At 43.3% G+C, this 23,142-nt stretch overlaps 2 protein-coding genes across 3 annotated transcripts in view; both read right to left on the bottom strand.

The window, feature by feature from the left end:
* Positions 1-1,018: 1,018 nt before the first annotated feature.
* Positions 1,019-3,049, bottom strand: TMEM81 (transmembrane protein 81). Its single transcript, XM_054690779.1, has 2 exons — positions 3,036-3,049; positions 1,019-2,450 (listed from the first exon to the last, which is right to left on the bottom strand). Exon 2 carries the CDS (start codon positions 2,208-2,210, stop codon positions 1,398-1,400), a length of 813 nt encoding a protein of 270 aa, XP_054546754.1. The 5' UTR covers positions 2,211-2,450; positions 3,036-3,049; the 3' UTR covers positions 1,019-1,397.
* Positions 3,050-3,232: 183 nt separating this feature from the next.
* The window catches only part of RBBP5 (RB binding protein 5, histone lysine methyltransferase complex subunit), a 32,205-nt gene continuing 12,295 nt past the window's right edge, over positions 3,233-23,142 (bottom strand). Inside the window, exons 3-14 of one of the 2 annotated variants that reach the window (XM_037497830.2) lie at positions 22,629-22,801; positions 21,596-21,736; positions 20,075-20,237; positions 18,745-18,854; positions 17,633-17,752; positions 17,392-17,545; positions 17,220-17,291; positions 16,206-16,323; positions 14,942-15,011; positions 14,309-14,538; positions 12,705-12,896; positions 3,233-5,543 (exon numbers count right to left, since the gene is read on the bottom strand). In XM_037497830.2, coding sequence (XP_037353727.1) covers positions 5,515-5,543; positions 12,705-12,896; positions 14,309-14,538; positions 14,942-15,011; positions 16,206-16,323; positions 17,220-17,291; positions 17,392-17,545; positions 17,633-17,752; positions 18,745-18,854; positions 20,075-20,237; positions 21,596-21,736; positions 22,629-22,801 — 1,572 coding nt within the window. In that variant the 3' untranslated portion in view covers positions 3,233-5,514. The remainder of the gene's footprint in view (positions 5,544-12,704; positions 12,897-14,308; positions 14,539-14,941; positions 15,012-16,205; positions 16,324-17,219; positions 17,292-17,391; positions 17,546-17,632; positions 17,753-18,744; positions 18,855-20,074; positions 20,238-21,595; positions 21,737-22,628; positions 22,802-23,142) is intronic. The other variant, XM_037497831.2, reaches the window with a different exon arrangement.

Raw genomic sequence — 23,142 nt, 5'->3', positions numbered from 1 at the left:
GGCTTATGCGTGGCCATTTAATCTTTGTCTATGGGTTTGAATCTTTTTTTACTGGGAAAAAAAAAAAGAGGAAGAGGAAATAATAGAGATCCTTAGGCCTCTATTTAAATTGAATTAGCATCCTGAGCCTTAGGGTTCAAGCATCTTTATCTCCTCCAGGTGATTCTGGCAGACTGAATCACTCCCCCAAGTCTTTGGTTTCTGCTTCTTTTTCTGTGACTAGAGAAAAGTGAGGGGGCCGAAATGCGATTGTGTCAAGTGAACTAGCTCAGCTGATGGGCCAAGGGCCCTTTGCTCATGGTTCTTCCAGGCAATCTCAGACACAGTCTGAATGGCCACTGAGGGGCTTACGACCGGATTTCCTAGGAGGCATGAATGGTCCCCTTAGGGAAGCCTTGGCTGCTACCAGAAACCAATACACTTGACCTTTCCTGAAACACAAAATTCAGGGCACTGAGAGAGCTAAAAAATAAGAAGCAGACGCAAGCCAAGGAACTGTCCAGGGGAAACGACCAGGCAGAGTGCAGTGTTTTGGCAGGAATTCAATTTACACTAAACACAGAGGGTTTACCTGAAGAGAGTGTGGGCAGGATTGAGGGGGATACTTTGTGCATTTTTAGTGACTGTCTATTACATGCCTGAGTCAGATGACATTACTAACCACTAGGCTCTGTAACCCTACAGAAAAATTCAATGTCTAGTCTAAGAAATTTTTTTGGGGGGTGGGGGTGCATAGTAGAACTGGGGTGTAGGCCAGAGGAGCAGGGGTTGAGAGGATTCACCAGAAACAGAGTGGGGAGCAGAACAGGCAGGTCTACTGAAATACACTGTTGAGGGGAGCAGCTGGCAAGACAGGAGAGGTCTGCTGCGCCATGTGGGTCACTCCCTGGCCGGGGATCCAACTCAGGCCGTAGCAGTGACAGGGTAAAGACTTAACCCCTAGACCACAAGGGAGGCCCTGAGCCTAAGAAACTTGAAATTTGAAGAAAATAAAAAATCAGATGGATTAGGGGGCAATTTAAACAACAAGAAAATTTAAAAAACAGTAAAGGATAGGTCTCTGCATAGCTACTGTGAATTATTTTTATTGATGAGGAAAAAAGTTTTTCACTAGAAAAGTTTACTAATATCTCCTACTACTCAGAAGGGAAATGGAGGTGGGGAGACAAGCTGTAAATGGATGCAAGCCTGGAAGACCAGTCTTCCCAGAGGCAGGACAGGGCAGGTGTCTCGTCAGGCTTCCCGGGCACCTAGTGAGCAGGGATGATCAGGATGAGACCCCCCCCTAGGTCGCCCTCTCTACTTCCCCCACTCTTTGGCGGTGGACGCCCTCCCTCTTAGCCAATTCAGTCAGGCAGCCAGAAAGCTCTGCTGAAAAGCTAGTGCGGCTTCCTGGGTCACCTGCCCTCGGCAGGCAAAGCTGGTAAGGCCAACTTCAGATGCTTGTAGCTGAGCTGCGCCACCCTCAGGCAGCTGCAGAAGACAATGATGACCAGCATACCAGTCACACCAATGGCAATTCCTGTTCCCATGATTCCTGCCACCTTGTTTTTCGACGGCAGGTAGGCCATGGAATGGTTGTCCAGGTTCACTTCCAGGCCCTCATCCATTAACTTCTGTTCCTCAGTAAGTGATTGGTTGAAATGCAGGCTCACCAAGTTGGGAGGAAGCACTCTTAGGCCAAAGTAGAGCCTCTTGACAAGTCTATAATTTTTCAGTATCAGCACATCACACCGGTAGGTCCCAGCGTGATCCTCCCGAACAGATCTAAACCTCAAGGAGTGGGAAGTGACTAAGAAGGGTTTAAAGAGCTCATCATCGATTGAGATGATGCCCCGAGCAAATCTCCAGATGAACCGGAAAGATTTGTGACCAATCCTCACGATGTCTGCACTCAGACAGCTCAGCTCAAATCTCTTCCCTCTGAGAGCGGTGAAATGGAGCATTCCACAGTACCAGCTGGTCATACATTCCAGGAACTGAGAACGGCACTTCCTCTTCACTCCATCAGGCCCCACCTCACAGACAATCTCCTCCTTATAGCCGAGGCCACAGGTGACACTGCAGGCAGTGGTGTTGACAATAACTTTCCCCACAGCTTCTTTCATTTCCTTTGGTAAGGTGAACCCTTCCGTTGAAGCCACTCCGAAAGACAAACAGGAGGCCAACACCAGGTTCCCAAGGATGAAACTGACGGCCAAAGACTTCATGCTTGCCGCCTCAGCTAGCGCCTCACAGTGTTCCCGGTGAATCCTCTGATGTCATGATTCAATTCCTTCAACCTGAGATATCCTTCAAAGTCAGAGGACAGGACACAGCAGTGTCAACAGTGCAACTTGATAAGCGTAAGTCTGGTTCTTTTCAAGAGGTGAGGTACAAGGCAGTCCCGATATTGCTGCTTCACCATCTCCGCTTGTGAATGACCACCTTATCTGCCTTCATTCTGCTCACTTCCTTTCAATGAAAAGACTTCTTAATTGAATTTCCAGGTTACCTCAGATGTAGAGAGTAGCTATGCTTTCCCTCACCCTATCTCCTCCCCTCCAAATCGTGGGATTACATTCAAGAGTTGCAAACCCTCAGTTAAATTTGACTCTAAACTACTAAAAAAAGAGAGGATTAACTTGAATTAGATTATTAACTTTAAAAGCTGCAAAACCTTCTATGAAAAGGATTAACAACTCTGGCCTGAGAAGCAAGTGACTTGTCCTTCCTGAATTCCTATTTGCTCCTCTGTAGACTAAGATCTGCTTGCCTACTTGAAGAAGGTCACTGAGCATCAAATGATAAACTGCACATGAAAACACTTTGAAAAGTGTGAAATACTGTTCATATATGTATAGGGAATATTAAATATGAATTAAAATTCACGAACACAGGGGTCAAGAGTTCCCAGAGAAGCCAAGTTATTATCAAGTTAGGATGATAACAAGTGCATCTCCTCTCCCCTTCCAGGCACTCTTCCTTCCCAAGGGTACCGAGGGTCATTTCTGAGACACAGAAATCCTCCCCATCTCTTGGCTGACTCTCCTCACCCAAGAGAAGTGAGGCGCTCACTGTTCACTTGGGTCAAGGTTGCTATGAGACAGTTGTGATGTCAAAGGCAGATTCTTAGTCACTTAAAAGATTAATAATTAGACACTCAGGTTAGAGTGGCAACAATTAGAATAAAAAACAGACTATGAAATGTTCTTTGGTAGGCAATGAGTATTCAGCGGACTTCAAAGCTATTTATTCTAGCTATTTATGCTAGCAGGCGCCTCCTCACAAATGTTCTCCTAACTCCTGAGTGCCCCATTATGCTGCGACCCCTACAGAATCGTTCCTCACACTTAGATTCCTAGATAATCCTTCTGATTTAACACCGACTTCTTAATCTTTTATTCACAATATTGTCTAGACACAGAACTATGGACTACCAGACCACCCCACCTCTGGCTCTGTAACATCAACACAGGAAGAGGCATTTTCTAGACAAAGTAACATGGCTGGTGTTTCAGGAATCATCAGTGTCCAAAGACAAAGATCTACACTTGTTTTTTAATAAACATCCGATTTTATTTACAAAGCATTAAAGCTTCAGCAAGAAGTACCCAAGGCTAAGTCTTATCTTGTACAAAAACTACAGAACATTAAAAAACAAAATGGTGGTGGTGGGAGGGCGCTGACAAGGGAGAAGAGAATATGCATATTGTATAAACTGAGAAATTCAAACTGAAATGGACAGGTTTTAGGAGCTGAAAAATGTTCCAAAGCATAAATAATTATCAAGAGCTGCTGCCAAAAGCAATCTCACAGGGCTGGGCTTTATGTTCTCAGTAGCCAGTTTAGGAGATGGCACAGACTCAACATCCAAATGCACAGAGGATACCCAGAGACTTCGCACATGGAGATAAGGCATAAACTGTGTGTCCCAGCTGGTACGCCACTGCTGTGTACAGTACAGAGAGAAATGGAATGAAAATTACACTTTCCAAACAAAAACAAGGCTCGTGGGCCACCTACCAATCTCAACCACTGGTCTGATGTGAAGTAGAAATGAAATTCACAAAATGAACATTTGAGGAAAAAGTAGTGACATCTAGAATAACAGACTTTTTGTAACTGACTCAGCAAAAGCTCTTCCACTACTGAGTATTTTGGTTCTCAGAGATGGAATGGAAGAAAAGGTCTTACTGAGATAACCTTCGATTTCCACCCTAAAATCTGCATGGTAGCCCGTGTGTTGGGCTATGCGTGGCGCACCCCCAGCTGACGCAGCTTTCCCAGAGGCTCAGTCTTGGCGTGCTCCTGGGAGAGCGACAGCCACGAGCATGTCCGGTTAGCCTGCCTCGCCCAGGGAGGCACAGGCACTCCTCCCACCTGGTGTCTTTATTCTGGATTTTCAGAGAATTTCCAATACCTAATGTACATATCCATCCAATTTGCTACTTTTTATATAAAGAACAGTAAAAGCAAAAAGCAAAAATAATTTTTTAAAAGCTAAGCAACCTTTCACAGAAAGGAAGTGACTGGAAACACAGACTAGGGAAAGAAGCACAGGAACAAGAAGGGACGAGGTGAAGACTCATGTGATCCACAAGCAATGATACAATTTTCTTTCCTTGATCTTTGATTTCAACTGTGTTGTTGCTGCTTTGATTTTAGACAGTTTTACTTCAGTCCTTGCATAGATTTCCCCCATCCCAATAAAAAAAGAAGCTTGTTGAGAGACACCTTGGTTTGTTTCCATCTCTGGAAGTCAGCACAGGTAAAACAATAGAAACTATTGATGATTCTTTGCTGGAGACAGATGAAACTAGCTATTTTCAAAAACCATGATTAACGAGAAGAACCAATACTAGAGGGAAATATGTGATGAAAGGAAACACGGACAAGCCCCGAACCTCATATAGTCCAGCTTCTTGAGCAAAATACAGGATATCAGAAAAAGGGGGGGGCCTTTCGCATCTTTTTATCCTTTCTGAAAATTGGAAATCTTTCAAGCACTTTCTTTTCTGCCCACCATGGTACACAATATGGAAAAATAGGAAGTGTCTGGTCAGAGGGTAAGTTGGAAGAATATGCAAGAGAAGTTTTCCTAGGATACAGGTAGCAAGATTTCAGATAAGAACCAGTCACCCAAGGACATGCACTGAAGATGGAAGGGCACACAGGAGACAGTGACAGGCTGAAATGATGCTGGGTACAATCAAGTTTGATGAGAAAAAAGGAATCTTTTCTCCAGCAATATAACTAAGCATTAAAGTTTAAATGAGTCAAAACTCCCATTTGATGTCTTCACAAATCCTCATTCCTGAGAGCCTATTTGGACTTATGCTTGAAAGGGAAGGGCCATAAACTCTTCTTCCATAATTCACTTCTTCATTCAAACATAAAATTCACTCCTTCCACCTCCTGGGTGGGAGGCAGAGGCCTTTGTTTTAAATTAAAGTCAATCTCAAATGACTGACCACAGTGTCCAGAGGCCACATGATGGCAACGTAGGGAAGAATGAAGAGACTTCGAGGGTCTTCATAACAGTTCTGAGATCGCTCCCCCTGCTGAACAGATCAGAAACAAAGAGGTTTCTTTTAGCATCAATTTAGACCAGTCACTCACAAGAACAAAAACGCCAATGGATGCTGATGACAAATCACAGATACACACGGACAATGAGATTCCCCACCTTTACGTTATGATCTCCCAGTTGCTCTTTGCTGAAGAAACAATCCAAATCCCCACCCCAAGACTGTTAAGTCCTGCCCCGAAGGGTGGGAAGGGGAGGTGCAAACTGATCAGAGTTCCCCACATTTTCTAGGCTGCTAACCATTCTCCAAGGCATAATAAATAACACCTTATAATCTGAAAAGCATGTTACGTAAAGGAAATTCTACATCTTCTAAGGGTTCTACATCTTCTAAGCTTTCAACTATTTGGCTAATTCAGTCACCAAATGTTTAGTAGTGAGCAACAAACCCTTTTCCAAGCATCCTGTTCCCTAAGTCATATTCTCATTACCTCAGAGTCCTAGATACAGTGAAATGTTAATGAAAACTACTGCCCACATTTCAATGCGCTTAACTAATCTATAAATAAAATCCTAAATAGTAAAATCAAATGAAAACTTCCCTGATTATTCCATAGAAGCTGTTCAACCTCTGAGGGACATCCTTACATGGGCTGCTGTGAAAGATTAACTACAAAGTGTGAAATGGGTACAAGGTGAGGAAGACCCTCTCAGACGCCATGTGGAATAGGAGTATACACCACTTGAAGGCAAAGTGGTTAAAAAAATAATTGCCCAAGTTATGAAAGTAACCATTTATAAACTTTGTTTTGAACCTGATTTTTAAAGAAAAATCACTGCTGAAAACTGGCAATAAAATACACTATCATTTGCCAAAGAGGCTGAAGTCACGAGACACAAACACTCCTGGATGCCATGTTGTGGAAAACGAATAAACCTCAGAGGGTCCAACAAGATAAAAGAGTATTCAGCACGTTTTTCAGCTCTCTCTCAACATAAACACCATAATGACTCCTGATTTAATTTTTTAAAAAAAATTCTGAGAAAAATCTACTCCAAGGGTCTCAACACCTCGACATCAACACTTTTAACTACTTCCTGATTGTCCCCTGTGGGAACAATTTTTAATCATTTAAAAATGAATACAGCTTGGCATTTTATTATTATTTTTATTTTTTTAAAGATTTATTTTATTTATTTATATAAGCACTGGGTACAGTCAGAAGCGCGGGAGGGTGAGAGAATTCACCAGAGCCAGAGGGGAGAGAAAATCAGGCAGACTGACAAAGTACACTGCTGAGGGGAGCAGCGGGCGGCAGAAGAGTTCTGCGCACCATGTGGGACCCTCACCCAGCGGTCGGGGATCAAACTGGCGCTGCAGAGGCTGCGGGCAGCTTTGCAACCCAGCACTCAACTGCTGCGCCACTGGCGAGGCCCCAGCTTGGCATTTTAAAGTCAAAATCCTGATTGGAAGATAGTTTCATCACAGATTGGTGGCTTCAATAATGGGTACTCAGGATGACTAGCAAATCACAATATGCTGACTGGCTGCGGTCAGCTGGGATTTTTGTTTCTCACCCTATCCATGTGGACAGGCCAAAAAGAAGAAAAAGAAAAAGGAAAAAAACAGCTGTGAGGCACCAGGCAACAAACCAACACCAGAGCAAGCAATACCATGAGAAGGCTAAGACACACAACCACAGCCCAGGAGGAGCCCTCCAGGCTTATTAAAAACCCGCTCCAAGGACAGGTTGTTATTTTGTTACAACATGAAGAAAATTTCCAGTAATACAACATCAAGAAAACGAGTATCTCCCAATTGCAGCCCAAGCCAGGGTTTCTCAGCCCAGGCCTAAGAAAATACTGAATGTTGATTTTCCATTATCTTAGTCAGCTAATATCACACAGAATGAAAACAATCTATAATCAGTCAAGTGATTTTAGCAGGGATTCAGATATTAGTCTTTGAAAGACTGACTGTTAAGAAAAAGAAGACAGGGCCTCCCCAGTGGCGCAGCGGTTGAGCGCTGGGCTGCAAAGCTGCCCGCAGCCTCTGCACCACTGGTTCGATCCCGGCCGCTGGCAAGGGTCCCACATGGCGCGGCAGACCTCTCCTGCCATGCCCGCTGCTCCCCTCAGCAGTGTATTTCATCGGTCTGCCTGTTCTGCTCCCCGCTCTGGCTCTGGTGAATTCTCTCACCCTCCTGTGCTTCTGACTGTACCCAGTGCTTATAGAAATAAATCTTAAAAAAAAAAAAAAAATTAAAAAAAGAAAAAGAAGACATGTGCTTACACAACACCAAGCATTCATAACAATCAAATTCAGGAGGCAAGTGAACACGAGCAGCAAGCAGGGCACCACCACAGAGAGGCAGTGTGCATCCGAATGAGGAAAATCTGCACCCCCAGGCCAGGCATCTCTGACTGCTCTGGACTTTGTCATCCCCATAGACCCAGGTGACCAGCAACCCCTTCACGTACATGAGAGGGCCCGGCTTTGTCACGCTGGCTACTGGTGTTTACGGCCAAGGACCCCCACTCCTGGGTAATCCTCAGCAATCACAGGGCAACCAGGACATGGGTGGTTCTGCCCATCTCTCAAGCTTCTGTCCCGCGGACTGCCCTCTGGAGAGGGCCTGATAACCAGGTAACTGAAGGACTCTGCTAGATGGTGCCGACTATGCCGACCTGGCCTTTCTGAAAAGTCTGAAGCTCAGCGTTACCCTCATTAAGCTGCACTGGTGGGTCTTCACTCATCAAAGAAAGGGTGTCTTCATAGATGTGAGCCCACTGCTGCCACCAATATCGATAAACTGTTTGACAGGGAAGAATGTTCTGTAGTCCCAGATCCCAGGTGATCAGATTATTTCTATAAAGGACTATACATGTTCCAATCTCCCCCTGAAATACATAATCTCCTACTGCAACATGCAAACAGACTTTAACAGCTTTGTCGGGACTAATCAGGGAATAGTAAACGGTTTTTATTAGTAAGCAGTCAACTGCAGATACTAACAAACAGCTCTCTCTGACTTACTCAGTAACACAGCCAACACCTATAATCCTACCTTTACAAAATCTGGCTCTAATGCGGAAGTCTGGAGGCAGAGGGGGTAGTTTCACAAAGCCTTGAGTCTAACAAACAACCCTCACACTGAACTGATTTGAGAAGATGGTTCAGCCTCAGGATAAGGATTCATTTCTCAGCATCTGGAGGACATTCTACCATGACAGCATGCTGCTTTTTATCGACAATCTCCAAGGTGTGGAAGAACATAAGATTCAAATTCCACTGTGGCCTTGGACAGGGCATGGGAAAATCAGTGGCAGAAACCCACTAGTCCCTGTGTGCTCTGGGCCTGCCAAGCTGACCATGGTGATGAATGAAGCCCAAACCCCACCCAAGAATTCCACTCAAAAGGCTATAGCTTTTGATAGCCATTATCAGTGATATCTGGCTTCACCACTGCCACAAAGCAGCACACCACACTGTGCTCACTGACAGCCGGACGCAGCCCTTCTGAGAAGTTCTGGAAACAAGCCATCAGGCTCCACTGAAGTTTATCAGTGGTCCTGCTCCTCGACACACTCTGGAGTTTAATGTGGCCAGTTCAGTTTTGGAAGTTTCCATTCAGGAAGAGGCCAAGGAATCAAGGCCAATGAGAAAATGGGAAGGAGAAGTACAGACTGTATGGGAGGACGCAACGCTGGCGACACTGAAGGGCTGGTTGCAGGGATCTCTATGCAGCTTTTTGTCTGTACTTGTCAGAAAATACATCACCCTGGTCCTGTTATGTGAAAGTTTCCTCTAATTCATTTAAAGGGTGGAGCTGTTTTTTAAAATAGTTGCTTCTAAGGTCCACCAATTCAAGTGCCTAATAAAAACAGTATGGAAAGCAAAAACCCTGCTTGAAGCACCCTACTATTTCAAAATACAAATTCTAGCTTTTTTGAAAAAAGATTTATTTATTTATGCATGCAAAAACTGGGGTACAGGCCAGAGGTACAGGGGGGGTGAGAGGATTCCCCAGAGACAGAGCGGGGAGCAGAATAGGCAGATCAAATGAAATACACTGCTGAGGGGAGCAGAGGGCGAGACAGGAGAGGTCTGCTGAGCCATGTGGGTCAGCTCCCTGGCAGGGGATGGAACTCGTGCTGCAGTGACTGCGGACAGCTTCACACTGCTGAGACTTAACCCTTTGCACCAGCAGGGGGCCCCCAAATTCTAGCTTTTAGTGAGGCTAGTACCTTATCCCCAAAGGGAGTGGGAATAAACTAATAGCACTTGATAATGGCATCCAGCCACTCTTCCTGCAGAATTTCTGAAATGCTGGTATGTACAAATACTAAATAAAATATGTGTTCTACACAGAGTTCAAAATTTCACTGCAACCTGTATTCAGTATTTTGAGAATGTCATGGAGTTAACGTCCCAACATATTGATTTTGACTCTCATTTAGACATTTTTGAAGCTAAACTCAGAAACACCACCCTGTACACTCTGAGGTGTGAAATCTTACAGTGCTTTGTGGTGCCTTGGACAGAAACCCCATTTGGAAAACATCAGATATATTTAGTTACTATTAGTGGCCACATCAACATAATTAAAAGGTGAGATCATTGTATTATTGAAGGGAAAATGAGTTTTCAAAACAGTAAATGGTCTCTTTACTATACATTTACTATGATAGAGCAGATGATTAACTGCAGACAGGTTTTAAAGAAGCTGAGAAGCAGGGGCCTCCCCGGTGGCGCAGCGGTTGAGCACTGGGTTGCGAAGCTGCCCGCAGCCTCTGCAGCACCAGTTCGATCCCCAGCTGCTCCCCAGCCACCAGAGGAGGGTCCCACATGGCGCGCAGACCTCTCCTGCCGCCCGCTGCTCCCCTCAGCAGTGTACTTCGGTCCTTCTGCCTGCTCTGCTCCCTGCTCTGGCTCTGGTGAATTCTCTCACCCTCCCGCGCTTCTGACTGGACCCAGTGCTTGTATAAATAAATAAATAAATAAAATAACTCTTTAAAAAAAAAAAAGCTGAGAAGCAATAAATTCAACATATTTCACCACATTTTATTTTTTTTTATTTTTTTTTTTTAAAGAGGCATGTATTTTATTCATTTATTTATTTATTTGTTTTGTTTATACAAGCACTGGGTACAGTCAGAAGCGCGGGAGGGTGAGAGAATTCACCAGAGCCAGAGCGGGGAGCAGAACAGGCAGAAGGACCGAAGTACACTGCTGAGGGGAGCAGCGGGCGGCAGGAGAGGTCTGCGCGCCATGCGGGACCCTCCTCCGGTGGCCAGGGAGCAGCCGGGGATCGAACTGGCACCGCAGAGGCCGCGGGCAGCTTTGCAACCCAGCGCTCAACCACTGCGCCACCGGGGAGGCCCTCACCACATTTTAAATGAGCCTGAAACATCGCAACTCTTTGGGCCAGAAAAATCCATTTAAACTTTAAATCATGTTTCTTCTGTAGAGACATCAGCTTGAGCAAGAAGTGTGCTACAGAAGGATCATTTCTATTTTTAGACAATAGCTGACCTGCGACCTTTGTTGGCAATGTCCATATAACTATTTGAAACTATTTAAAAATAGACAAAGACCTAACCTCAGGGGGACTGCATGTGGAGGTGGTGACTGAGCTTCAGTGGAGCACCATAAATGTCGTCAGTGTGGAAAAATGAGGTAGGATATAAGGCTGTGAAAAACTAAAAGTTTAAATCTAGCAAACTTGAGGTGGAAGACTCAAAATGATGGGTCAGTGAGTCTGTTCAGCTTCTCTGTATAAGAAAACTCATATTCACAATGACTGAATTAAGGGCATGAACTTAAGGATTCTATTTAGCATTCAAGTTCATACCAGCGCATTTGGATTAACCCATTTAAATTAAAATTTTAAAGTGAGTGTAAAAAACCTGAATAGAAACACTGACATTTTATCAGTCCTACCTCTGAGTCTACTGGCCTAGTCACAGAAAACTTACAGCATTGTATTAACTAAAGCAGTGCTTACATCAACACAAAGTCTCCAAAACCCAAGAATAATTTAATAGAAATGAACTAATCTGATGAATATTTTCCAAACAAGAGACTGGTTAGCCTGGGTCACAATTATTTGACAGGAAAGTGAAACTGTTTTCCACCTCCCAATAAGAATCCCTGTACGGGACATCCCCGGTGGCACAGTGGTTGAGCGCTGGGTTGCGAAGCTGCCGGCAGCCTCTGCAGCGCTGGTTTGATCCCCGGCTGCCGGGCGAGGGTCCCACATGGCGTGCAGACCTCTCCTGCCGCCCGCTGCTCCCCTCAGCAGTGTACTTTGTCACTCTGCCTGTTCTACTCTCTGCTCTGGCTCTGGTGAATTCTCTCACCCTCCCGCGCTTCTGACTGTACCCAGTGCTTGTATAAATAAAATAAATAAATCTTAAAAAAATAATAATAATAAAAATAAAAAACTTAAAAAAATAAGTAAGTGAAAATTTAAAAAAAAAAAAAAAAGAATCCTTGTACTACGGAGAAGTGAGAAACTTACTTTGAAACAAATTCACTGTTTTTCAAAAGGATTAGATGTTAATAAGCTATCTAGATACAGCTAGTAGTTTTCCCTTTTTGGTAATCTCCTCCTATTTGGAAGAACAAACCCCACATCTCCCCTCACACGATGGTTCTACTCACAGCCTCACTATTGCTCCTAGACTGCGAGGAGGGAGAACCACCACCTCTGGGATTTGAACAACTGGGTAGAAAGAAAAGACACTAAAGCTAAACTGTTTCAGGCTGGATAAAGCAAGCTTACATCCCTGGTTATCAGCCTGGCTTTTCTGTTTGAAGCAAAACAAAACAAGCAACTTAGGAGCAAATACAAGCGAAGAAATGAATTAACTCAGGGGTTCTTACCCTTTCATGGGTCACGGGTTCCTACAGACATCTGATGAAGCCATGGCTATCTTCCCCACAAAAATATTCACCCAATACCCTGCATACAACACCAGGGGAATGTAGATCCCTTGAAACCTATTAACAGGCCCAGTGTTTGGAGCCACTGAATTAAGCCAAATCTGGCAAAGCCTGCCTTTGATGGCAGCTTAAAACACAGAGATTATCTGCCACTGGGGAAAAAAAGGAAGAAAAAAACACTAAATGGAGTCAGGAGCTGTACAAAGCAAGGCCACAAGCAAGCCACAGCGCTCCCAGTGTCCTTACCTGTCAAGGGCTGGCTGAGTTCCGCCTGCACTTTACCCTTCGCTGATCCTTCCAGAGGTAAACCTCTGTCCCCTTTGTAGAGTTTCGGTTTAAATGGAGAATCTTTCTCTTTACCTTTTGATCCTTTAGGCCGGCCTGCTTGCTTCTTCTTGGATTTGCCATCCCCCTTCACACCCAGTAGTGGATGGACTTCTGTAAAAAGACAGATAGGGATGGAAAGGAACCAACACAGCACCAGTCCCAGCGCCCACCCGAGCACACAGCACACCACTGTCCGGGAGCAAGGAATGCTGCTCTCACATCTCAGATCCACTAGCACAAGGGGAAAAGTTTGCTGTGTCATTCATTAAAAGGTATGGAGAAGTGGCTACTGAATGAGAAATAGCTGCTGAGCGAAAGAGCCCACAGGCCAATAGTTCACACCAAGTCACAACAGCTGAAAATTGAAAAGGAAGCTGAAAGAAATCCCCGATACCCTCTCACACAAGTCAGAGGAGAATTGCACGCATACACTGTCTGGCAAGAACAGAAAGGGAATGGGCTTTGGAATTAGACAGATCAGGATTAGAATCCTGATTCCATTACTTTCCGATACCCCAGGCAAGCGAAATAACCTCTCAAACCCTCAATTTAAGCAGGTATAGGGTAAGTAAATGATATAAGGCTTTTTTGCCTTCCCGCCATTAGCATTGGATGGATGTGCAGTCCTGAATGCATGCCTGATGGCAGGCACCTGGAGTAGGGTGTGGGCATATGTAAGTGGGTACACCTGGGCTGAGACTGGGCTTATAAGGGCAGCATCACGGGGACGCCAGCGTAAGAGCAGAGCAGCGAAGGCCATGAGAGAATGCCAGAGTGTCCAGAATGAGTTAAGACCTGCTGGGGGCTGGGAGGCCTGCCAGCCTCCCAGCACCCTGGCACCCCTGCCTACCGTGTACCTGGTAAATCCCAGTAAAAGCCTGAAAAAGCCACTGAGGGCTCCAGGACTCCTCCTTTACCCCGTCTGCTCAGGTCACAGAGATCCTGCCCTGAGCCCTCCCACCGCTACAGCAGGGATAGTAAAACCACTTGCAGAGTTGATGGAAAAGTTAGCAACGGCCTATAACCCATACAGTGGTGCCTGATAACAGAGTGGGCACACAACTGAAAGAACAGGGAAATGTGTAGCTGAATAACTGAGCTGTAATTAGCTAAAAGAGAAAGATGTCCAACAGCACGTGCGCACGCATGCACACGCACGTGCCCTCCTGATGCCAAGACATTATAATAAAGGCTTCCAGCACCAGATTGTAAAAGCAGGTAGGAAGAATAAAGATTGCCCATACATGACTAAACTTTACCATCTAATAAAAGTGCTCCACAGGGGAAAAGCAGGAAAAGGACGTTGCTGAAACAAACTCCCAGGCAGACATTACAAAACTTATGTTATTTAAGTAATGTAAGGCAGGATTTCATTTTAAAAGAGAAGTAAAAGCAGATGCAGTTTTACAAAGGTGCAAAGCACTATAAGAAAAAACAACTTATGGAAAACATTTTTTATGGAGCTACAGGCCATGCTGGGGGGAGCCGTGGCGGGTGGCAACGCGAGCGGCGGCGGTGCTCACCGTCGTTGGGCACTCCTTGCAGTTCTATGTTGGTGGTTTTGGGTTTCTTCTTGGGTGGCTGGGCCCCGTCTGCTGAAGACTGCCTCTTCTTCTCTGAGCTAGCCCCTTCATCCAGCAGGGAGGTTTGTACTGCATCCGGTGGGGGGCCGTAGGGGTTTTCTTCGGGGTCCTCTACCTCAGGGGCAATGGGTAAATACAACAGAGCCTTTGAATCTTCCAGCTCTTCATCACTATTTGGAACAGGATCAGACAAGGGATCGGAAAAAAGAGGAGACAGTTGCTTAAACCGTGAACCCTTCCTCTGGGGCAGAACCACCTACAGTAACCATAAGCAGCAGTGTGGAGGGAGACTTTATGCAAGCCAAGAGGGGACACACGATTCATGAAATCAGTAGTAAAATCAATAGCATGAATGATTTCAGCTGCTGAAGACTGTTAGGGGGAGGGGGTGAAGTTCTTGTACACCAAAGGAGGTATCTCTTCACACTCGTAAGCAGAGGGGACTAAAAGAACAGTTGGGGGAATGAGCAGTGTGACAGCAGACACAGGCGGGGCGAGCAGCCAGGGGCCTGAGAGAGCGGGGCACAACAGCAGACAGGCGCAGCAGCCCGAGGCCTGCGCTCTAGGCCTCACCTGCTACAGAAGGCGGCGATAGGGTCCACACTGGTGACATCCACTTCTTCATCCTCTGCAGCATCAGCACCTGCAGGACAAACACAGCAAGGTGTGAGATGACAAGCAAAGCTGCCATTTACTAACAGTTTAAGGATTTCCACAAACTGAAACTCAGGAGAAACGAAGGAGGGAAACGAAACAGTTCGTTTTATCATTCAAAAAACATGTGCTGAATTTCCAACATGTGCCAGGTACTGGGAACAGAGCGCTGACCAAGAAAGTTAGGAGAGCTTCTTCAATAAAAGCTTCATTGACTAATTAAGGAGAGCGATACAAACAGATTATTTCAATCCATAGAGTAAATGCCACAGCAAGAGTGCATGCAATGTGCTAAAAGATGGGGAGGAGGGCCAATTTCTGTGGGAATGTGGGAAGGCATCACAGAACATAACAGTAATACCAACACAACCCAGAATCACCTGCACCCCTGAGGCTCTTGCTAAAACATAAGGAGTATGTAGCTGTATGATATTACACAGTGAGGACCGGCAATTTCAAGCTGGAGAGCGCTGACCTCAATCCAATTCCCTGATTCCTGGCACCATCAAGGGGTCCAGTAGCTAATGATGTGGCACTCTTTACTCACTGGCAATGCCAACCAGGCACACTAAGCAATCATACACATGAACCCTTACTAGGTTGAAGACTCTGTGTCAGGTACCAGAGGATAAAAAGTCAGAGCTTTATTCGCAAGGAGCTTCCTATATAGAGTTCAGAAGAAATAAAAATAAAAACGAACATGATCGCAACCATGTGTTTTCATGAATTATCTATCCCCCACGAACCTAAGAGGCAGGTACTACTATTTCCCCTATTCTGCAGAAAAGGAAATTCCAGTGTAAAGACTATTTTGCCAAAGGCAGCCTGACTTGAGAGCGCATGCGCTTGACCTTTGTCATGATACCGGCTGAGCACCTGGCATCTGTGGGTGATCTGCCAGGTGCTGCACGTAAACCCTCATTTTATCATCTGCAATTAATCAGCAAATACAGAGTAAAATGTTAAGAGAGCTGCTTGCACCCCTGTAACGCCATGTAAGCCCTCAGTGGATGCTCTACAAAAAAGATTCACAAAACACTGTCAAAACCGTGTAAGCTTAAAGAAAAAAGTGACCCTTTAGACCAAGTGCAGAAGGAAATTTTCAACACAAATTAAGAAAGATTACTGAGTAAAGCAATCATTTTTCCTTTGGGAATTTCTATCTGCAATTGTGATCTGTTACCTGTCTGCTCAGGCTCACTCTTATCTTCATCTTCAATATCAAATTCTGATTCCCTCTCCTCGTATTCTACATTTTCATCCAACTCTTTGAAGTCTGGGGCAAATGCACTCCAATTTTCCTACACCAAAACAAAACAAAACTACTTACCCACATGAGAAAGCAAGTCTATAATCTAGTCTATAATCTAAACATTAATGATATAAACAAAAAGTTTGAGCATGAAGAGACAGAATTCCGGGAGCAAATTTGGCAAGTAATAAAAATCAGCTACACACAGGTCTTACTCTCTTAAGGTTATTTCCTATTTTAAACATTCCAAGTTATCAACTTTAATTCTTCCATAAATAACTGCCTTCTTTAATCTATTTAGGATATAATTATAAGGTAAAATGTCAAATATTTTAATGATACACTCCAAATATAATTAAAGGTGCTTCAAAATGAAAACGAGATGTAAAACAGAAACTGAGCTGAATGAAAATCTCAGGTAAGAAACAGAAAAATTAACAGAAAGTACACTAGACTTTCTCCCTCACAACAGTAAATCAGCTTTGCACCAAGACCTTCCCATCAAAGGCAAAACTAAATGTACTGAACCTGTTAAGTTACACAAATGACATTCAAAATAAAAATAAAGTAACAGCTTGCTTACTATCTGTAAGGCTCTCTGACAAAAAGAAAGGATATTTAGTTTCTTTTTTTTCTTTTTTTTTTTTTAAAAGATTTATTTATTTACACAAGCACTGGGTACAGTCAGAAGTGCGGGAGGGTGAGAGAATTCACCAGAGACAGAGCAGGGAACAGAACAGGCAGAATGATGAAGTACACCGCTGAGGGAAGCAGCGGGCGGTAGGAGAGGTCTGCGCGCCATGTGGGACCCTCGCCCGGCGGCCGGGGATCGAACCGGCGCTGTAGAGGCTGCGGGCAGCTTCGCAAGCCAGGGCTCAACCGCTGCGCCACCAGGGGAGGCCCGGGTATTTAGTTTCAATGCAATTAAACCAGAAAAATACTTACCACTTGATTTTGTGCCCAGATGGACACCACTCCACTAGAAATGGATGCTATGATGGGCCGGACAGGATGCCACTAAATTTTAATGAAGGAAAGAAAAATCAGTTTTGAGGATGGATCCAAAATTTTCTGTATCACATAAGTAACAACAGCAACTTCTCATTCTTCTACTCACAGCTACATCCAAAAGGAGCTCGCCCCTTGTCCCATGGAGAATCTTCACCAGGTTGCCAATGCTCTTCTCCCAGATGTACAGGGCGTGCTGTCGGGCCGAGCCCGCCACTATGTACTCCCCGTCCCCAGAGAAGCAACACTTCTTCCACGGCGTCCTAAAGGACAAAGAAAGTGCCTGAGGGGAACCTGAACCCGAGCACAGCTCAGGAATTCTCACACATTAGTCGAGGTGCAACACATACCTATTTACCAAATCTTGCAATTTTTGCATAGGCTCCGGCTCTCCATCTCTTCCACAGGTTAAGATTTCTCTGCCGTCGTAAACCCTGATGATTCGATCCGCTGTGTTAATTAAAAAGCAACTACAGAAAAGATAAAAAAACCAACACCAGAGATCAAAATCTGTTCCCGTTAACATTTTCTATTACTATCAGTTACTTAGAACAGTACCTAATAAACGGGAAAGGCTCAGGATAATTCTAAGTAGTACCGTAGAATATTTCTGAATCTACTCATCACCTCTCAGACTAAAATATAATCTCAAATAAGAATATGATTTATACTTCCTGTGGATTCCTGAGCCCTTTACTCAAACTAATCAGTATTTGACTGAGATCCAAGACCTCTAAATTGAAACCAACACGCTCAATTCACTGGTTAGATATATATAAAGACTGCATCTCTCTGGCCTAATTTACATACAATATACCCTTCTTAGTGAGTTCACAATGTCATTTTAAAATGTTCGTTTTATTAATAACATTAGAAATATCTAAAATACATCATTTTACCACCTTCTTACAGACTTCACTGCATTATTACATCTCAATTCAAGAAAATTTTGAACATGAATGTACATCCTTCAAGTATGTGTGTGAGTTCCTTATACAAAATAGGATAAATGTCATGTCTCTTACTATTTTTATTTCTGTTGACAGTTCTACTTCTAGCTGGGTAACCAAATTTAACAGAAAGACATCTGAAATTAAATGGTAAGTAGATTTTATGTGAGTAAAGTATATTTTTAGCTACTATGTGAATTCTGTAACATCAATTCTGACTGTAACAATAGCTCATCTTCCCACAGAGCTGATCATGCCAGGCAGTCTGGTTCTAAGCGCAGGCCACCCAGATGTCTTCAAGGTAAAGGACCTGCCTGACAACTGCCACATTAAGATGTCACTGCTGGTACAACACATTTCATTCTCAGAGAATGAGAATGTCTAGTAACTTTAAGTAAACTTTTAAAAATATTTAAGTAAAATATACACAAAAACTGAATCTCAATTCTACTGCATCTGCACTTTACTCACTTTTAAAGCTGCCCCTAACAATAGACACATGCTTCACTCACCTTCCTTTACGGGCAAACTCTATTGACTTAATGGCTGTGGTATTGCTTGTTCCAGTTGTTACTCTGAAGGAAGCAACAAGATCCTGAGAATCTGTTTTTAGGACCAAAATCTAAAGTTTAAAGGAGGGGAAAAAAGTAAGTATTGTGATAACTTACAATAATTAGATCTGGCTTTCTCTTTCTAAAACTGGGCAGAAACTATTAAAAAATATGAACATCTCTATTCCCATGTATTTAACCTAATTAACTGGTATTGTCTTTCACCTCTTCAAATAAAGAACTATGCCTTAATGTATTTTTAAAACAATGTTTAGCATCACTCACAATCGTTTAATAGTGAAAGCAATCCAAGTATCCATCAATAGATGAATAATGAAAAAAAATGTAATATATACATACAGTGGAATATTATTCAGCCTTGAAAAGGAGAGAAATTCTGGCACATGCTTCAATATGGATGAATCTTGAGGACATTATGCTAAGTGAAATAAGCCAGTGTGCCCCCCGCATACATACACACACAAACACTGTATGAGTCCACTCATATGAGGTACTAGAATAACCAAACCCACAAAAACAGAAAGTGGAATGAATGAGAGCTGCTGTGAGCTGGAGCGAGCAGGACTAGGAAATTACTGTAGCTACTGTGAGCTGGAGTGAGCAGGACTAGGAAATTACCGTGACATGAGTACAGAGTTATAGCTGTGCGAGATGAAGAGAGCTCTAGAGACAGATGGTGATGGCTGTACAACAATGTGAATGTACTGAATGCCAGTGAACTGTATACATAAGAATGGCTAAGATGGTATATTTCTACATTTTTAAAAACTGCCACTCTAAAATAACCACGAAATTTTACAATCCACGTGCCCCACTCAAAAAAGAAAAAAAAGCAAGACGCCTAATATAACTACAAATTCTCTTCAAAAATGACCCCAAAGGTTCATCTAACCTGACTTCTCACCCCACAAAACTATAGACTAAACTAAGCTGGCCTGAATTAAATGTTTACAGATCAAGATATCAGACATTTTCATGAGCAGAATTCTATTTGATGACATGATCTTTAAACTTTATAATTCAGTATTGACTCTTCATTACTAGCATCTAGTAAAGGTTCTTCCATCCTTTTCTAGGTCAAATAATCTCTGACCACTCTAAATCCAAAAATATAAATTATTATTAAGGCATAAGAGAAAAATAGGCTACATGAGCAGGGGCGGGAGGCAGGCTGAATCCAGGAATAGAAATTTCCAAAGGAACAGAATGGGCAATATGCAGTGAAGGACTGCAGAGGATGACTCTGTTTCTTCACAATTTCCAGGCTTACCTTGCCTTTCGCATTTCCTGTATAGATATATTCCCCTCGCCTATCAAAAGATGCAACCACATTCAAATCAGAGTCGTCATCGACCGGGAGAACAACATGTCTGGAATCTGAAAGGGTCAACATGACAGGAGCAGATTTCATGGGACACACGAGAACCTTGTTCCTGCATAAAGATAGGAATAGGACACTGGCTATTGCTTTGGTGTCAGAAGGCTAATTCTCTGTCCTTTCCCTGATTCCAATCCACTTATCCTCATCAACACTCCCGCTCCAGCAAACTTAAAATAGTGAAAAAGCCTAAAATATAATTCCCCCTAAATAACAGGGGAATGACTGAGGAAAGTTATGGGATCCTACCTTGACAAAATAAAATATAATCATTAAAGATAAACCTGAAGACATAGCAAACTAGTAAATTATGTATGGAATTAAGTAAAAAATTAAAATACTGATTAACACTACAAAAAATACTTATCTATGAACATCTAATATGCATAAATGCTGTATGAGCTGTAAAGCACTATATAAGCTTTTTATTTAAGTAACTTAACCAAAAGAGAACCCAGAGGAATAAAATCAGCTGTGTCTAGGTGATGAAATGGTTGGTTGGTGCCTCTTTTTCTTTTTTTTTTTTTAAGATTTATTTGTATTTATTGATTTATACATACAAGACCTCAGGTGTAGGCCAGAGGTACAGGGGTGAGAGGATTCACCAGAGATAGAGTGGGGAGCAGGACAGGTGGATCTACTGAAATACACCACTGAGGGGTACAGTGGGCAAGACAGGAGAGGTCTGCTGCACCATGTGGGTCAGCTCCCTGGTCGGAGATGGAACTCATACCACAGTGGCTGGTGATGGCTTGACAGTGCTGAGTCTTTAACCCCTGCATCACCAGGGAGGCCCCACCTTTTTTTTTTTTTTTTTAAGATTTATTTATTTATACAAGCACTGGGTACAGTCAGAAGCGTGGGAGGGTGAGAGAATTCACCAGAGTCAGAGCAGGGAGCAGAACAGGCAGGCTGACGAAATACACTGCTGATGGGAGCAGCGGGCAGCAGGAGAGGTCTGCGCGCCATGCGGGACCCTCAACCAGTGGCCAGGGATCGAACCGGGGCTGCAAAGGCTGTGGTCAGCTTTGCAACCCAGCGCTCAACCACTGCACCACCAGGGAGGCCCCCCACCTCTTTTTTTAAACTACAGTTTCAAGAGTGAACTGTTTCCCCTGACTGAAGAAATTCAAATAACTGGGGGATGGGAGAGAAAGTACCCAGCCAAACAGCAGCTATTATACTTAATCCTATCTTCGCCATTTCCAAAGTCTCAATATACTTATTATACACAGTATACACTAATCCTATATAATAACACTCTTTAAAATCAATTCATAGAGCTAACTTGGAAACATTATATAGAAGAGCTTTAGTTTTGTAAAACCTTCAGCTGAAATTGTTATGTGTCTGGAGATAATCTCTACAAAGTCAGACCCCACCCTGGGAAAGAACAGCTCAGATTAAACATACTGATCACGTGGGTGATACTGGACTTTTAAGATGGGTGAAGGAAATCGAAACCTCTGGTCACAGTCGCCTGAAAGGACGTCCCACTGAGACACTATGTTGTCGGTGGAAGCACTCACGAGCTTATGACCATCTCGACTCCAGCTGAAGAAAGAAAAAGGGTAATGAAGTTCAAGTACATCTAAGTGAAAGTGTATCATACCACTGTTAGATAAAACTGCATGGGTCAACAATGTTTCTGGTTTTTACATGTACTCAAGTTCACAATAAGCTTGCCCAAATAAACAATAAATAAGAACGTTCTCATATTTTCCTATCTAGTAACAAAAGCTCTTGAGAATTCAAGATAACACTGCAAGCGGTTTTGAGAAACATAACAAACTCAAACTTCTTTGTTAAGATTTTTATTTATACAAAAACTGGGGTACAGGCCAGAGGCGTGGGAGCATGAGAGGATTCACCAGAGATAGAGCGGGGAGCAGAACAGGCAGACAACCAAAATACACTGCTGAGGGGAGCAGCGGGCAAGTCAGGAGAGGTCTGCCTCACCATGAGGGTATCTCCCCAGCCTGCCGGGATAGAATCCACACCGCAGAGGCTGCGGACAGCTTCACAGCACTGCGCTCAACCACCTGTGCCACCAGGGAGGCCCACAAAACTCAAACATTTTTGAAGAGTCTAAAATCAGCTAGCGGCTGCTCTCCTACGTGCCTGTAACTACTCAGGTACCTCTCTGTTTATTTTCCTTTTACTAATAAATGTGTCCATTTAAAATGTAAAAAATAAAATCAGCAAGCCCTTAAGTCTTGATAGAACAAAAAAGTTCATGCTCTGAAAGGTGCCTGAGCTTCTGGAAGATGTTCCAGAAGAAGCACCCTGGCTTCAAGATCTACGCGAACTATGAGAAACTGTGTTCCGAGTGGCTGAGTACTTAAAACAATAAGTACTGAAATATTCACATTGAGATTGGCAATTACATAGTCACCATTCAGCAACCCCCAACTTAACTCATGTTTAACATATTAAAATTTCTTACCATAAAGAACAGACTGGATGGATATGTGCACTAATTATTTTAGCAATGCCTCTTGTCAAGAAATCCCAGATCACAATTCGGCCATCATTACAGCCAACTGCAAGCAGCGTGCCCCACCTGTTAAAGGTGCAGGTCAGGGCCATGCTGATACAATCCAAAGTTCCATCAGCTTCCTAAAAATTAAATAAATAATGTATACAACAATACTCAGATATTCATATTACCTCTTAAAGGTTTGTTATTATTACACTTCTCTTGAATTTAAATTATATGTATACCACAATCTCTGCATGTATTGTTATACTTATTAAACTAGCCAAAATGAGGAAATTTATAAAAGCTAACAGAGCACATGTAATCAATCCCTTACATTAGCAATGTAACTTTGCACAAACACTCTGGAAGGCAATTAGACAAAATAAAACAAAAGCCATTAAACAAATCATCCTACTAACCATGTAATCGTAGATTTTGAGACTAATGCCAAGAAAAATAATTTAAAACAAAAGCCCTA

This window comes from Talpa occidentalis, unplaced genomic scaffold (assembly GCF_014898055.3).
Source record: "Talpa occidentalis isolate TD23 unplaced genomic scaffold, MPIMG_talOcc4v2.1 talOcc4.8, whole genome shotgun sequence".
Taxonomy (NCBI): Eukaryota; Metazoa; Chordata; class Mammalia; order Eulipotyphla; family Talpidae; genus Talpa; species Talpa occidentalis.
This window is presented reverse-complemented; position numbering and strand designations above follow the sequence as displayed.

Excerpts from the sequence above, each read along its gene's own strand:
- TMEM81 (XM_054690779.1), bottom strand. The coding sequence starts at position 2,210 with ATGAAGTCTTTGGCCGTCAGTTTCATCCTTGGGAACCTGGTGTTGGCC.